The sequence below is a fragment of the Bufo gargarizans genome, chromosome 4 (assembly GCF_014858855.1).
Source record: "Bufo gargarizans isolate SCDJY-AF-19 chromosome 4, ASM1485885v1, whole genome shotgun sequence".
Lineage (NCBI taxonomy): Eukaryota > Metazoa > Chordata > Amphibia > Anura > Bufonidae > Bufo > Bufo gargarizans.
This window is the reverse complement of record NC_058083.1, coordinates 364,353,114-364,371,239: the sequence shown is the minus strand read 5'-3', so window position 1 is coordinate 364,371,239 and position 18,126 is coordinate 364,353,114. Positions and strand designations below refer to the sequence as shown.

At 44.6% G+C, this 18,126-nt stretch overlaps 1 protein-coding gene across 1 annotated transcript in view; it reads right to left on the bottom strand.

Annotated features, from left to right (window-relative positions):
- The window catches only part of C4H1orf131 (chromosome 4 C1orf131 homolog), a 90,969-nt gene that overhangs the window by 44,460 nt on the left and 28,383 nt on the right, over nt 1–18,126 (bottom strand). Inside the window, exon 2 of the mRNA XM_044288756.1 lies at nt 6,756–7,057. Coding sequence (XP_044144691.1) covers nt 6,756–7,057 — 302 coding nt within the window. The remainder of the gene's footprint in view (nt 1–6,755; nt 7,058–18,126) is intronic.

Sequence of the window (18,126 nt, the reverse complement as noted above, 5' to 3'; positions counted from 1 at the left end):
CTGCCAGTTCAATTCACGACTGGTGTAATGGAGGAGTTTGGCAAACAGTTTGGACAAGCCATTCTTCAACAGCAACAGCTGATTTTGCAGCAGCAGCAAAACTTTGCACAGGCTGACAAACGACAGCACCAGGCACAGGCCAGGCAGGATAAGATGAATCGCCAATTAATGGAGAAAATGGCGGTGCTGAGTGAGGCAATGGCGGCTTCGCGACTTACCGGTGAAAATGCTGCCGTGTCAGGAAGCCGGAGAGCGTTACCAACAGCACGGGCTGCGGTACAAAGTTCACAGATTATGTGGAAACCTATCTCATGGTCTTTGAGAGAGTAGCAGAGCGTGAAAAGTTACCAGTCGACCAGTGGGCAGATGTGGTGGCGCCTTTCTTAACTGGGGAACCGCAGAAGGCCTACTACGAATTGGGTGAGCCAGATGCAAGAAATTATGCAAAACTTAAGGGTGAGAAACTTGCTCGACTTGGAGTAAACATGCATGTGCGTGCAAGCCATGTGCACAACTGGATTTTCTCTGAGAGCTTTCCACCCCGTTCACAGATGCACGATCTGATCCATCTTGTGAGAAAATAGCTGCAGCCTGAGGAAAGTACCCCAGGTCAAATTGTAGAGAGATAAATTCATCAGGTCAGTACCCCACAAGATCCAGCGCTGGATTGGACAAGGAGGACCTACAACTGCTGACCAATTGGCGAGTCTCGTGGAGCAGTAAAGTGCAACAGAGGACCTACTCCAAGCATCGTCCAGGTATGCCAGCCCCAGGGACAGCAGGTCCCTGAAGTCTACTGGTAAGACTGTCCCAATTGCTAGAGATGTGAGAAATGCTTTAAGGGGAGATGGCTCAAAGGGGGAGCCAGCTGGGCCACGTTCCGCTGGGACCTGGAGGTCGAGGCCAGGGTCCCAAATTGGGGAACAGTGCCGTGTACAGTGCTGGCGGTGTCATGAATTTGGACATGTGGTTGCTAATTGCCCCCTCACAACTGAGCCAATGGATTGCAATATGTCCAGACGTATTTCTCTGTCTGCAGAAACTGTGTCTAAGTTAGAACCTCAAATGTGTACTGTGACCATAGGAGGTTGTACAGCTGAGGCGCTGTTGGACTCTGGAAGCTTGGCGACCTTGGTGCACAGCTTTCTGGTAAACCCTGGGACATACAGTGGACATACTGTTGCGGTACTATGCATACATGGAGAAACCAGAGAGTACCCAACTGCTTGGGTCACAATAGAAACTCCATGTGGTGTATCATGTCATGAAGTGGGTGTGGTTAAATCACTAATGCATAGTGCGATACTGGGAAGAGACTTTTCCCTATTCTGGGACTTATGGCAGAGCAGAAATGTAATCTGTGGAGAAAATCTGACTGATAATGTGTGTATTGAGGTTACCCCTGAACCATATGACCCAGATTCTGAGGTTCCCACAGTAGGTGTGACCACTGACAAAGTTTATAATTTTCCACTAGCCGTTCTAGCTGGTGATACTGAAGATGTGGGGGAGGTTCCCGATATGCCTAATTTAGGTGTCGTGACAATTTTGGGACTTCTCAGCTCAGAGACCCCACTTTGACACGATCAAGGAAAAATGTGAAGGTGTTGAATGGTGTACCACAGTATCCAGGTGCTGATGGCGAGTTTCCCCATATGGCTGTTAACTAGGATCAATTATACCGGGTAGATAAAATACGTGGGGTAATTGTTGAGCAACTGGTGGTGCCCCAACCGTATCGCAGACTGGTATTGGATCTAGCACACAAGCATGTGCTGGGAGGTCATCTTGGGTCTGAAAAGCTCAGAGAACACATCCTCCAACGTTTCTTTTGGCCAGGGATTTTTTCAGAGGTACAAAGGTTTTGTGAATCCTGCCCAGAGTGTCAACTAACCTCTCCTGTGCCACAATTTAGAAGTCCTTTGGTACCCTTGCCCATTATAGAAGTACCATTTGAAAGGGTGGCCATGGATTTGGTAGGCCCTGTTATAAGTCTGCACGGGGACATCAACATATACTTGTAGTGTTAGATTACGCCACACGTTATCCAGAGGCAGTACCTTTACGAAACGCCTCTGCTAAGCTTATTGCCAAAGAGCTTTTTTACATGTTTTTTCGCACAGGCATACCAAAAAAGAGATCCTTGCGTATCAGGGGACTCCTTTCATGTCCAAGGTCAATAAAGAAATGTGTAAGTTCTTGAAGATTAAACACCTGCGTACTTCCGTGCATCACCCTCAAACTGATGGCCTAGTTGAAAGATTTAACAAGACACTAAAAGGTATGTTAAAAAAAAGTGGTTAGCAAGGATGGAAAGGACTGGGATTGTTTATTACCTTATTTGATGTTTGCAGTTCAGGAAGTACCGCAGTCCTCAACAGGTTTCTCCCCATTTGAGCTCTTATATGGCAGACACCCATGTGGTCTCCTTGACATTGCTAAGGAAACCCGGGAATAGGAACCCACCCCTTACCGAAGTGTAATAGAGCATATTGCTCTCATGCAAGACAGAATAGCTGCTGTCATGCCCATCGTCAAAGAACACTTAGAGCAGGCTCAAGGAGGCACAAAGTTATGCCTACAACCGGTCAGCTAAAGTTAGAACCTTTAACCCTGGTGACCGAGTGTTGGTGCTAGTGCCCACTGTAGAAAGTAAATTCCTGGCTAAGTGGCAAGGGCCATACGAGGTAATAGAAAAAGTGGGAGAGGTAAATTATAAAGTTTACCAGCCTGGTAAAAGAAAGCCTGAACAGTTGTATCATATAAATTTGCTCAAACCATGGAAGGACACAGACTCCCCTTGCAGTGTTGCCCCAGAGTTGTTGGCAAATAAGATAAACAACCCTTGTAATAATACTGTAGGTGTGCATATTTCAGAATCCTTGTCCAAGTTTCAAATGCAGGAGACAAAAGAATTTGTCTCAAGAAACACTGATGTGTTCTCAGATTTGCCTGGGCGCACTTCAGTTATCAAACATGACATAGTCACTGAGCCGCAGGTACGAGTTCACTTGATACCATATAGGGTACCTGAAGCTCGGAGACGAGCTATATCGGAAGAAGTAAAAAAAGAAGATGTTAGAACTTGGGGTGATTGAAGAGTCGCAAAGTGAGCGGTCCAATCCCATTGTGCTAATCCCAAAGCCAGATGGTACAGTGAGGTTCTGTAATGATTTCCGAAAAATTAAATGAAGTATCAAAGTTTGATGCATACCCTATGCCAAGAGTAGATGAATTGAGAGACTTGGCCATGCAAGGTATTTTTCTACCCTTGACCTAACCAAGGGGTACTGGCAAGTGCTCCTTACTGACAGTGCTAAAGAAAAAGCGTCTTTTGTCGTTCTAGAAGGCCTTTTTCAGTATGTCACCATGCCCTTCGGGTTACATGGGGCTCCAGCAACCTTCCAAAGGTTAATGGATGTCAACCTTAAACCTCATCGTAGATATGCTTCTGCTTATCTAGAGGATATCATCATTTTTAGTGATGACTGAGAAAGTCATTTACCGGAAGTGCAGGCAGTGTTGGATTCCCTCCGGGCAGCCGGGTTAACAGCAAACCCTAAGAAGTGTGCTTTAGGTCTTGAGGAAGCACGTTATCTAGGGTACATAATTGGGAGAGGTGTAATAAAACCTCAAGTGAATAAGGTAGAAGCCATCCAAGATTGGCCCCGGCCCTTAACCGAAAAACAAGTGACAGCTTTTTGGGGAATTGTGGGGTATTACCGTAGGTTTATCCCAAACTTTGCTAGTGTAGCAGTACCCTTGACAGACCTCACTAAGGGAAGTAAGTCGGCCATGGTAAAATGGAGCACAGAAGCTGAGAGTGCATTTCAGGAGTTAAAGTCTGCCCTTTGTAGGCAATCAGTGTTGATGACCCCAGATTTCAAAAGGTGTTTACTGTACAGACTGATGCCTCTGATGTTGGTTTAGGAGCAGTCCTGTCACAGGAGGTTGGGAGAGAAGAACACCCTGTGACATACCCGAGTAGAAAACTTACTCCTGCAGAGAAAAATTATAGTATTATTGAACGGGAATGTCTGGCAATTAAATGGGCTCTAGAGACTCTAAGATATTACTTGTTGGGTCGACAGTTCAGGTTGGTGACAGATCATTCCCCCCTTACATGGATGAGTCAGGCCAAGGAGAAAAATGCGAGAGTCACAAGGTGGTTTCTGACTTTACAAAACTTGAAATTTTTGGTTGAGCACAGGTCAGGCAAACTGCAAGGGAATGCCGATGCCCTATCCAGAACACACTGTTTGGTGAGTAAAAGTGTTCGGCCCCACAGGTTCGAACAAAAGGGGGAGGGTATGTGAGAGAGTGACTGGAAAAGTAGTAGAAAATAGTTATATTTCCCCTAGGTTTCTTTCATATACCATGAACTATGCTACAGGAGGTGGATATCTCAACTAGGAAACCTGGATGAGATATCAGAAATCCAGGAAAAGATGAACAAAAAATTCAAGTGGAAAAAATATATATAGCAAAATATCACTTTATTCTCAAATAATAAATACGGGAAAAGACAGGGTGGAAAACAGTATACAGAGAGCCATAGGGCAATACACAGAAATGGAATCATGTATAACCATGCAATTAAGCATGGATAACCCACAGGTACAGATAATAGTGGTACATGGATGATCGGAATCCTGGGTGCAAGCATAAGAGGAAATGCCACTAGATAAGTAAGCACCCTACCAAATAATCCCATACAACAATCTCAAAGGGACTTCCGATCACTCATGAACCTCACATCAGCAAGAATTGTACAGGCATATATACACTTGCAGGGATCCAGTATAAGTGATATGATAGATATGGTCATTAAATATCATAGTAATGACATCCCACAACTAATGATGTGGATCTGGTGTGGATGCCAGCCGGAGCCAGACGTGAGCACGCCCTGTATTATAGTACTAGACGACAACCGTACCTGAGGACATGATGACCATGAGTGTAAGCCCTTAGAGCGCAGACCTCGACGCGCGTTTCGCCTGAACGGCTTCGTCGTTTCGCCTGAACGGCTTGACGAAGCCGTTCAGGCGAAACGCGCGTCGAGGTCTGCGCTCTAAGGGCTTACACTCATGGTCATCATGTCCTCAGGTACGGTTGTCGTCTAGTACTATAATACAGGGCGTGCTCACGTCTGGCTCCGGCTGGCATCCACACCAGATCCACATCATTAGTTGTGGGATGTCATTACTATGATATTTAATGACCATATCTATCATATCACTTATACTGGATCCCTGCAAGTGTATATATGCCTGTACAATTCTTGCTGATGTGAGGTTCATGAGTGATCGGAAGTCCCTTTGAGATTGTTGTATGGGATTATTTGGTAGGGTGCTTACTTATCTAGTGGCATTTCCTCTTATGCTTGCACCCAGGATTCCGATCATCCATGTACCACTATTATCTGTACCTGTGGGTTATCCATGCTTAATTGCATGGTTATACATGATTCCATTTCTGTGTATTGCCCTATGGCTCTCTGTATACTGTTTTCCACCCTGTCTTTTCCCGTATTTATTATTTGAGAATAAAGTGATATTTTGCTATATATATTTTTTCCACTTGAATTTTTTGTTTATAGATTAGATGACATCAAGTGATGCGTTCTGTTTAGACTAGACAGAGAGGTTTTTCTTTTGTAGGTTTAATAGTATCCAGGAAAAGATGGTCTGCCTTAGCAAAGTATAGTTTGCTGAGGATTTTGGTAAATTGTGTTGTCGGGCCTTAACGGTGTCTACTACTATTGAGCTAACCCCCACACTGGGTAATTGAAATCCCCCCATAATAACCACCTTATTATGATTTGCCGCCTTGTCTATCTCATTTAGTAGTAGATTTTCTGTGGACTCTGGTATATTAGGGGGTTTATAGTAAACTCCCATTAGTAATTTATTATTGTTTTTAGCTGGTAGAGGTTGATCTTGGTTTCATCTGTCCAAAGAATGTTCTTCCAGAAGTGTGCTGTTTTTTTATGATTATTTTTAGCAAAGTCCAAGCTAGCCTTCTTATTCTTGAGGCCTATGAGTGGCTTGCACAGTGCAGTGAACCCTCTGTATTTACTTTCATGCAGTCTTCTCCTTATGGTAGATTTGGATATTGATACGCCTATATCCTGGAGAGTGTTGTTCACTTGGTTGGCTGTTGTAAGGGGTTTCTCTTCTGCGATCATCCACCACTGTTGTCTTCCGTGGGTGTCCAGGTCTTTTTGTATTGTTGAGGTCACCAGTGCTTTCTCTCTCTCATGATGTACCAAACTGTACAAACTTTTGCCACGCCTAATAGTGTAGCAATGTCTCGGATGTTTTTTTTTCTGTTTGCGCAGATGAAGGATGGCTTCTTGCACCTGCATGGAGAGCTCCTTTGACCGCATGTTTACCTCTCAGCAAAATCTTCAAAATGCAGGCACCGCACCTCAAATCAACTCCAGGCCTTTTATTTGCTTAATTGAGAATTAAATAATGAAGGAATTGCCCACACTTGCCAATTACTTTTGGTCCCTTTAAAAACAGGGTGCCACACGTAAAGGAGCTGAAACTCCTAAATCCTTCATCCAATTTTATGTATATGCCCATTATATAACTAGAACTTGAATATGTTTTAGTAAACACGTAATAAAAACAAAATTTGTGTCAGTGTCCAAATATATATGGACCTAACTATGTTCTTCAGAGTTCAGAGACTAAAGAATTGGTGTACATTGAATCATAGAAATATTACAATACTTGAGCACTTACCTCTGTATTCCCATCTCGCACATCTTTGCTTTGCATCTTGCCTTTGCGACTGATGAAGGTCACAACTTCTACAGTAGAAGGCCTTGAAGTACTAGACATAGTTGAGCTCTTGTCCTGTCTACCCAGTTCATCCTTAATGGAATCAAAGAACATGGACACGTTTTTCTTCCCCCGTTTAGAACACCCCACCGGTCTCTGATCTTTTACTCCACCATTTAGTTTTTCATCCTCATTCTTTTCGGAAAGTTCATTCAATTGTCCATGCTTGGGGATGTTTTCGTCATGAGTCACAAATTCATCACCTATGATACATTATTTTAAAGATATACACGTTACAATTTACTAATGTTACCAAACCCTTGAAACCTGAAAATACAGGTAACCAGTGCGTCAATCAGCTGCTTGTTCAGGGGCTGTATGGATGGCAAATTTCTAGACGTGCATAAAGCGAGCTGGAGTAAGGGTTCTTTTACACAGGGAGATTTTCTACCCAAAACAAACACCAGATGGTGATATAGCATACTGATCGGTGCTTGTTTAGCTCCACTTACACTGAGCGATCATTGGCACTGCACTCGCTCCTCGCATACACTGTTATTGTCAGCAACCCATTCCCACTAAGGTCTATGCTCAAATTTCCTAAAAGTCAAAGAAGAGAAGGCCCAACATAGTGAAATACTGCTGAGTTTAAATAACGTGATTTATTGTACTCACAAGATCCATAAAACAACACGCATATAAAATTTGCACGTCCTCTCATGAAACGCCCGACCCGGGTTTCGCCTCCGCTTAGTCAGGGGCACCTGTGGACTCCTCTAGATTGCTCCTTTTTCAAGACGCTATCGGCATTACTACAGCCCTAATTTGCATGTTTACAATATTGATTTCAAATAACATTCAAGCTCTTTAAATACAAAACCATCAACTCACATTATCACATAAATAGAAGTTAAAACATCTCTTCAGTCTAATTCTGATTTCATAAAACTTTCTCTTTCTCCTCCTTTTGATGTTACATGATCAGTTTTCTCTATTTGTCTTCCATTAGTTCCTCCCCTCAATAAAAATAGATTGGCGATTCCCCCTCTTTCTGAAAAAGCCGCAGTCTCTTCCTACCTCCGTATAGACCCAATGTCCACATCTAGGAAAATAACTTTTGCAAACACTGAAAAAAATAGGATACAACTGACATCTCGATCTGTTCACTATACAAGCTTATGTCGAATTCGACATTTAAGCCCTCAGGCTGTAAGGTGCAGAGTTTATAGATCCATTCTACTGCTCTTCTGTTGATTCTATTCAATGGATCACCACCTCTCCAGTTATTACAAACCTTCTCCAGCACCATTAAAATTAAACCTTCTGAATTTTTATTATGTATTTTTTTTTAAATGTGCAGACACACTATGTCTCTAAACCCTTCTTTATGTTTTGTACATGCTCCTTAATTCTTACTTTCAGTTTTCTAGTGGTCCGCCCTACATACTGGAGGCCACATGGACATGCCAGAATATAAACCACAGATACGTGTTCACAAGAAAGCTCTCCCATTACTTTGTGTACGGTCCCGTTGCTCCTAGAGACAACTAGTTTTTTTTCCTACACTGTCTGTTAACTTTCATATGGTTCTTGCATGTTAGACAAAAACCGCACCATGTGAACCGGTGTTTCATACCTTCAGTAGGTTGTCACATAGTATATAAGGCCGAAAAAAGATATTTGTCCATACAGTTTGGCCTGTTATCCTGCAAGTTGATACAGAGGAAGGCAAAAAATAAATAAAAAAAACATGTGAGGTAGAAGCCAATTGTCCCCACATAAGGGGGGAAAAAAATTGCTTCCCAACTCCAATCAGGCAATCAGAATAACTCCCTGGATCTCTCTAGTAGCTATAGCCTGTAATATTATTACACTCCAGAAATACATCCAGGCACCTCTTGAACTCTTTTAGTGAGCTTGCCATCACCACCTTCTCAGGCAGAGAGTTCCATAGTCTTACTGCTCTTACCGTAAAGAATCGTCTTCTATGTTTGTGTATGAACCTTTGTTCCTCCAGGCACAGAGGATGCCCCCTTGTCACAGTCACAGTCCTGGGGATAAATAGATCATGGGAGAGATCTCTGTACTGACCCCTGATATATTTATACATAGTAATTAAATCTTCCCTCAGTTGTCTTTTTTCTAAATCTGATAATCTTTCAGGGTACTGTAATTCCCTCATTCCCGTAATTACTTTAGTTGCCCTCCTCTGTACCCTCTCCAGCTGTGCCAAGTCTGCCTTGTTCACAGGAGCCCAGAACAGTACTCCATATGTGGTCTGACCAGCGATTTTTAAAGTGGTAGGACTATGTTCTCATCACGGGCATCTATTGCCCCTTTTGATGCAAACCATTATCTTATTGGCCTTGGCAGCAGCTGCCTAACACTGGTTTTACAGCTTAGTTTGCTGTTCACTAAAATTCCTAGGTCCTTTTCCATGTCAGTGTTACCCAGTGTTTTAACATTTAGTATGTACGGTAGAGTATTTTTTTTCTACCCATGTGCATAACCTTACATGTGTGACTTCTCTGCCCAAGCCTCCAATCTATCCAGATCCCTCTGTAGTAGTATACTGTCCTCTTCCGTGTTATTTACTTTACACAGTTTAGTGTCATCTGCAAAAATTGATATTCTACTATGCAAGCCTTCTACAAAATCATTAATAAATATATTGGAGAATAGGGCCCAATACTGACCCCTGAGGTACCCAACTAGTGACAGTGACCCAATCTGAGTGTGTACCATTAATAACCACCCTCTATTTTCTATCATTGAGCCAGTTACTTAACCACATACAGAGGTTTTCTCCCGGCCCGAGCATTCTCATTTTATATACTAACCTTTTATGCGGTACAGTGTCAAATGCTTTGGAGTAGTAAAGATATACGACATCCATTGATTCGCTGCTTTCAAGTCTAGAACTTACCTCCTCATAGAAACTGATTAAATTAGTTTGACATGAACGATCTCTCATGAAGACATGCTGATATGGCGTTATTTGCTTATTTACATTGAGGTACTCCAAGATAGTATCTCTCAGAAAACCTTCAAACAGTTTACCCACAACAGATTTTAAACTTCCCTTACGTCCTATCAGCAGCACAGATGGGGTTAACTGCCCCCCGTGGACTGGTAGGACCGGCGGAATTTTAATGAGCCCAAAGATTAAACCAATAAAAGAACTCCAGCTCCCTTAAAGGGAGGGGTTCATCCCCCAGCCCACCGTGTTTTTTTCTGTCCTCCGGACAGGTGGACTGGCGAGTTCTCTTTTTTCCCCTGCTTTATTATTTAGACAGGGGTTTTGGGATGCGGACTTAGTTCTCAGTCCCTTTTTTACTTATCTGCGTGCGCTTATATTGCGCTCTTGTAGCATGTGTTTTTCCGTGCTCACAGGTCCTCCCACTCCCCTGCGATAGCCGGCAGCGCTCCTGTTGCTGGGCGCCGCCATGACCGGAAGTGACGCGGCCCTTGCCTCGGCGTCACTTCCGGTTTCCTCGGCATCGGCCGGCCGGATTTATCCGGCCGTTCTTTTTCTTGTGCAGCAGGGATGAGCGATATGTGGGGACATTTCCTTATAGGCTTATGCCTTTTCTCCCCCCTTTTTTCTTTTCCAAGGGAGTTGTTTGTAGCTGTGCTTAGGGGGAGGTTTCTAGCTTGGACTTCGCCACTCCCCTGGGCGGAGCTATCCTATTTAAGCTCCCTGATTCCCTCAGTCGGTCTCTGGTTGCGCTGCTTTAACAAGCTAGCTCCAGAGTCTCCTGATTTGTGAGACATTGCCTTCAGACTGCTCTTTCTCTTTTGCTCAGCTATCTTGTTCTCTCCTCTGGTTCGTGCTTAGAACACTGGAGTTTTTTTTTCTTATTTTCCATTTAATGATGCTTTAAATTCCTCTCCTTTTTATTCCCTTTTTTAGCTATGGCCTCTCCCAGAGAGCCCGATCAGCTTCGGAAATCAGCCACCAAGAGGAGACACCTGGCTTGCTATGACTGCAATACGCCTCTTGAGGACAGCTGCCCATTTTCCAGATGCAACAGCTGTCGTTCCGCCACTGCTACCGAGCCTTCCATGCAGGATATGTACCAGTGGGCTAAGACTTATGTCGACGACTCCATTAAAGGGGTCGTAAGTCTCCTTAATGAGAGACTACCTGTTCCCTCCCAGACATGGGGCGCTCATCTAGACGGATCCCCAGTTCGGGGGTCCTGGTCTCCTCAGGAGCGGCATCTTTCCTCAAATCTCCGCGAGATGCGTGCTATCCGGCTAGCCCTCCTTCACTTCGCCCCTCAGATTCGGGGCAAAGCAGTGAAAGTCCAGTCAGACAACATGACTGCCGTGCTTTATATAAACAAGCAAGGGGGCACAAGATCCGTACCCCTTCTCTTAGAGATTGGGGTAATTCTTCGGTGGGCAGAGCTGAACCTATCCCATCTATCCGCCACTCACATCAAAGGCTCCCTCAATGTCATCGCGGACCGCCTAAGTCACGGCCTACCGACCATGGAATGGTCGTTACATCCGGAGATCTTCAAACAATTAGTCCTCAGGTGGGGGATGCCAGAGGTGGATCTCATGGCAACCAAGTTCAACGCCAAGGTACAGAGGTTCTGTTCCCTTTACAGGGAGGACAACCCCCTGGCGATAGATGCTCTGACAATACCGTGGAGGTTCAGGCTGGCGTACATCTTCCCTCCTTTTTCCATGATCCCGAGGGTATTGATGAAAATCCGTCAGGATCAGGCCTCGGTAATAGCCATCATACCGTTCTGGCCCAAGAGATCCTGGTTTACCCAGCTCATTCAGATGAGTCGGGGACAATATTGGAGACTCCCCTCGGAGCAGACCCTGGTGTCGTGGGACATGCATCTCTGCCCAGATTCAACCTGACAGCCTGGAGGTTGACCAGTCCCTTCCCAGAGTGGAAGGGCTCTCTGAGTCGGTCCTGAGAACTCTATCGCATTCCAGAGCAGAGTCTACCAGAAAGGCCTACTCCCGAATTATGAGGATCTTCACCTCTTGGTGTAGCTCCAATCAGGTGGCGTTTGCAGATCCGCCCCTTGCAGCGATCCTACAGTTCCTCCAGGATGGGATAGACAGAGGTCTCTCCCCTTCTACCCTGAAGGTCCAAGTGTTTGCCATCTCGGCCTGTCTTAACAGACCATATTCTCGGGACCCGCTCATCAAGCGCTTCCTTAAAGGAGCGGAAAGATTGAAGCCTACAATACTGAGACCCGTTCCTCAATGGGATTTGTCAGTTGTTCTTAGGGGGCTAGCATCTCCCCCCTTTGAACCCTTGGAGGAGGCAAGTTTTAAACTCTTAACAGTTAAGATGGTTTTTCTTCTGGCCATAACTTCGGCCAAAAGAGTTTCGGAGCTTCAAGCTTTCTCCGCATCTTACCCTTATACCATGTTTCTACAAGACAGGGTCCTTCTGAAATTTCTACCTTACTTTAGACCTAAGGTTTCTACCTTCCAAAATATTAATCAGGTAGTCTCTCTACCTGTATTGCTCTCTGCCTCCTCCTCTGATGCTCCAGTTCGACATCCACTGGACATAGCTAGATGCCTTCAGATCTATGTGGATAGATCTAAAGAATTCAGGTTGGATGAAAATCTCTTTATCCTGTTTGCCGGTAAGTCAAAAGGCCGGAAAGCGTCTAAAACGACTATTAGTCGCTGGGTTAAGGAGGCCATTAGGGAAGCCTTTATTTCCCAAGCCTTAGATCCTCCGGAGTTTGTGAGGGCCCATTCTACAAGGGCCGTAGCTACCTCTGTTGCGGAAAGAAGTCTTCTCCCCCTAGAGTTGATCTGTAAGGCAGCCTCCTGGAGCTCTGAGTCTACCTTCATCTCCCATTATAGGATCGATGCTAGGATATCGGAGTTCTCGGCCTTTGGGCAGACAGTCCTTACTTCTGCCGAGCATGAGGACCCTCCCTAGGGGATTCTTCTTGCTATCTCCCCATCTGTGCTGCTGATAGGACGTAAGGGAATCGTTAATTTCTAACGATAATTTTTTTCCCTTAGTCCTAACAGCAGCACACAAATTTCCCGCCCTAAAGTACTTTTTTTCTTGTAACATACACGGTGGGCTGGGGGATGAACCCCTCCCTTTAAGGGAGCTGGAGTTCTTTTATTGGTTTAATCTTTGGGCTCATTAAAATTCCGCCGGTCCTACCAGTCCACGGGGGGCAGTTAACCCCATCTGTGCTGCTGTTAGGACTAAGGGAAAACAAATTATCGTTAGAAATTAACGATTACCGGCCTATAGTTTCCGGGCTCTGTTTTTGGACCCTTGTTGAATATTGGCACCACATTTGCTATGCGCTAATTCCGTGGGACATTCCCTGTCAGTATAGAGTCCTTAAATATCAGAAATAAGGGTTTGGCTATGACATTACTTAATTCTCAGGATACAGGGGTGTATGCCACCTGGTCCTGGCGATTTGTCTATTTTAATCTTTTTAAGTAGCCGCTGTACATCTTCAGATAGGGCACTTTTAATATGGAATTTACTTTTAAATTTTGCATTTCATCTTACAGTTTATTTTCTTCAGTGAATACAGTTGTGTAGGTATAAAGCTGTGTACAAGCTTATTTTTCATATACTAGGTGCTCTTTTGAAGATAACAGAGGGATTCTTGGGAATTAGGTCTCCTAGTATGGGATCATTCTTAAGCACAGACCAATTATCTGCCCTGCATTACTGTTCAATTGTGTGATAAAGCTCATATGGAAATCTTCATCCTCTTACAGTTTTTTTTATTTTTTAAATCAGATAAGTTTTATTAACAGTTTTCCATTTATACAAAAATAAACCTTGAATATCAGCAGCGGATACAACAATGGGTAAAAGTAATCTATTTGGACTTGTAGAAATGTATCTAGACATTTTACAGACGTAGAAGTACAAGTTACATGTCAAAGCCCATTCATCCATATTTAAATATTAACAGTAACTACCCCACCCTTAAACTATCCCACCCACCCCGGCGATGTAATGGCCACAGCAACCACAATAAAGATATATTGTATTGGAACACCAACAGACAAACTCTTGATTTACTAAGTATGGGCTTCATGTCCAACCACATCAAGACAGTGTTACCTATCCAACTCCACGCCAGGTCTACACACCTATTCTCCATTCTACATTGTGGGATTCATATGAGGAAGTCCTGCATCTACACAGAGCTCTGCTACCCTGCTTCCCGAAAAAAGTTCCACAGCAATGAGCCATGTTATACCACAATGGACCTACATTCAACCCATGTGTCCCATATTTTGTTAAACTTAGCTAGGCATTGCCTTTTAAGATAAACACCCTTTTCTAGGCAAAAGATCTCGGTCATTCTGTTCAAAAACTCTAGTTGGGGGTCTAAGCTAGTGTTTAGCTACTAATTTCCCGGCCTGAAAAAAGCAAGCGCTGCACTCCGATGCGCGAGTGTCGGTTTTGAATGTCCAATATTACACATGTCCTCAGAGCGGGCGAAACCGCAACCCGATAGGCGTCTTTGATATCTGCTAGCACACCTGACCAGAAGTTTCCAAGCCCTGCACACTCCCAGAACATGTGCAGCAAGGATGCAGGACTCACTCCACATCTAGGGCATGAAGCATCATTCCTAACACCAATCTTGAACAGAAATACCGTAGTTATAGATACCCAGTGGACAAGAAATAACTGGGACATACGCTGGCCCTCACATAATGATAATTGAATTAAGAAAAAGACCGGCACATAAGATGAAAAGCTTCTATTTTTATTGCCACATGGAGGACACAATTGACGCGTTTCGACTCTACAAATCGAATCTGTCAAACAAGACAAAGACTCGATTTGTAGAGTCGAAACGCATCACTTGTGTCCTCCATGTGGCAATAAAAATAGAAGCTTTTCATCTTATCCAGCGAGTGACGGTCTTTTTCTTCATTTGATTGTGGGACGCCGACCCTGGACACGTGCACTGCGTATGAATAGGAAAGGAGTGTCGGCTGTTTCTCTTTGTGAACCATAATAATAATAAAAGCGTCAAGGCTAAAACTGCCTTCCATTGGTCTTCTGATATTGGCCAACCTCTACTTCCCACCTTCGCTTGACCACTAATGTATCTTGTTTCACAGATTTCACAAAAAAATCCTATATATGGATGATATTAAGCCATTGGAGGAGTTACTTGCGAGAATCTGCTGAAACAGTGGGACTGTTGCGCATGTAAGCTATATAGATTTTGCCTGGGCCTGCAAGAATTGGTACTTGCAAGAATTGGTAAAAGGCCGTATGAGGCAGGGCAAAGTCGTCCCAAGGCTGTTTAAATGATTTGAACGCCCCATATCTTTTTGCAGCCGATACAAAAATTTCACGCCTTTCCGTTCCCAGGGCGAAAACTCTTCTAAGCGAAATATCTCAGGCAGCAAGGGATTTTTCCATAGGCAAATCCCGACACTTATGCCAAATTTTGTGCATCAGAGTAAGTGTAGGGTGTCTCCCTAACTTATCAGAAAGGCCATTTTGTTTCAATACGACCACCCGTGAGTAATCTTCTATAATGTGTGCTATTAGCTGGGCAGATGTGATATCCCCTGAGGTTCTCTCCCATCCCCTCAGCTGCTGCAACTGAGAGGATATATAATATAGCCATGGATTTGGAATGGATAGGCCCCTTGCTTCTTTTCCTCTCTGTAATATATCCAACCAGATCCTGGCTCGTTTCCTACGCCAGATCAAGCTTATAAACATTCTATCTATCCTGAAAAAAATGTGTTCTGGAAACCAGACAGGGAAATTATGCAAGGCATAGATACAGTATTTGTTGCCTCATAATACGCACTCCCCCCCCCCAAAAAAAGAGGGGTGGTGGTGGTGGGGGGGGGGTGACCCTGCATCTTATGGGGTGAATGCTGCCATTTTACATCGCATTCTGCAATGTATCAGCTGGAGGGGGGAGGGAGCAGGGGCCGGTGTGGTCACTGTACTCGGCCCCGCCGCTCACTCACTTCCTTAATGCCTAAACCTTTTATAATAACTTTAATTGAAGTTCCGATCACCAGCCCAATCTGTACTACTTACTAAATGTCCTGTAACAGGCAGAGCAGAGCGGCCGGCCGTAACTCACTGACGTCACGTGCCTGCGCCACCTACTTCATTCATAAAGTAGGCAGCGCAGGCATGTGACATCAGTGAGTTAAGGCCGCCCGCCCTGCCTGCTACAGGACATTTAGTAAGTAGTACAGATGGGGCTGGGGATCGGAACTTCAATTAAAGTTATTATTATAAAAGGTTTAGGCGATAAAGTAGTGAGTGAGCGGCAGGGACGGAGTACAGTGACCACACCGGCACCGGCCCCGCCGCATTTGCATGCCACCGCCCTTCCCACAAGTTTAGCTCCGGTATATTAGGGCATCTGTGGATGCCACTGTTATGGGGTGGGGGATCTGTGGGTGACACATATATAGCAGTGCCATCCACAGATCACCCCCCATAACAGTGCCACCCACAGATCCCCCATAGTAGTGTCATGCACAGACCACCATTTGTTCAAAACCCACCAAATATTTTTTTTCTTATTTTCCTCCTCAAAAACCTATCGTATGGGCCGGTGCGTCTTATAGGGTGAAAAATACAGTAAGCTTTGGCATGAGAATCATTTTAACCGCTACAGGACCGCCGTACGCAGGATTGCGCCCTGCCGGCGGCCCTGCTCTTCTGGGTGGACGCATATACGCGTCATCCCGCGATTTCCTGTGAACGCGCGCACACAGGAACGGAAGGTAAGCGAGTGGATCTCCAGCCTGCCGGCGGCGATCGCTCGCTGGCAGGCTGGAGATGTGATTTTTTTTTAACCCCTAACAGATATAAGAGACGCTGTTTTGATAACAGCGTCTAATATACCTGCTACCTGGTCCTCTGGTGGTCCCTTTTGTTAGGATCGACCACCAGAGGACACAGGTAGCTCAGTAAAGTCTCAACAAACACCACACTACACTACACCCCCCCCCCCCGTCACTTATTAACCCCTTATGAACCCCTGATCACCCATGTTCACCCCATATAAACTCCCTGATCACCCCCCTGTCATTGATCACCCCCCTGTCAGGCTCCGTTCAGACGCCCGTATGATTTTTACGGATCCACGGATACATGGATCGGATCCGCAAAACACATACGGACATCTGAATGGAGCCTTACAGAGGGGTGATCAATGACAGGGGGGTGATCACCCATATACACTCCCTGATCACCCCCTGTCATTGATCACCCCCCTGTAAGGCTCCATTCAGACGTCCGCATGTGTTTTGCGGATCCGATCCATGTATCCATGGATCCGTGGATCCGTAAAAATGATACGGACGTCTGAATAGAGCCTTACCAGGGGGGTGATCAATGACAGGGGGGTGATCAGGGAGTCTATATGGGTGATCACCCCCCTGTCATTGATCACCCCCCCCCCCCCTGTAAGGCTCCATTCAGACATTTTTTTGGCCCAAGTTAGCGGAAATATATATATTTTTTTGTTTGTTTTTTCTTACTAAGTCTCATATTCCACTAACTTGTGTCAAAAAATAAAATCTCACATGAACTCACCATACCCCTCACGGAATCCAAATGCGTAACATTTTTAGACATTTATATTCCAGACTTCTTCTCACGCTTTAGGGCCCCTAAAAAGCCTGGGCAGTATAAATACCCCACATGTGACCCCATTTCGGAAAGAAGACACCCCAAGGTATTCGCTGAGGGGCATATTGAGTCCATGAAAGATTGAAATTTTTGTCCTAAGTTAGCGGAAAGTGAGACTTTGTGAGAATTTTTTAAAAAAATATATATATATTTCCGCTAACTTATGCAAAAAAAAAAAATTCTATGAACTCGCCAGGCCCCCTCATTGAATACCTTGGGGTGTCTTCTTTTCAAAGTGGGGTCACATGTGGGGTATTTATACTGCCCTGGCTTTTTAGGGGCCCGAAAGTGTGAGAAGAAGTCTGGGATCCAAATGTCTAAAAATGCCCTCCTAAAAGGAATTTGGGCCCCTTTGCGCATCTAGGCTGCAAAAAAGTGTCAGACATCTGGTATCGCCGTACTGAGGAGAAGTTGGGGAATGTGTTTTGGGGTGTCATTTTACATATACCCATGCTGGGTGAGATAAATATCTTTGTCAAATGCCAACTTTGTATAAAAAAATTGGAAAAGTTGTCTTTTGCCAAGCTATTTCTCTCACCCAGCATGGGTATATGTAAAATGACACCCCAAAACACACTCCCCAACTTCTCCCGAGTACGGCGATACCAGATGTGTGACACTTTTTTGCAGCCAAGGTGGGCAAAGGGGCACATATTC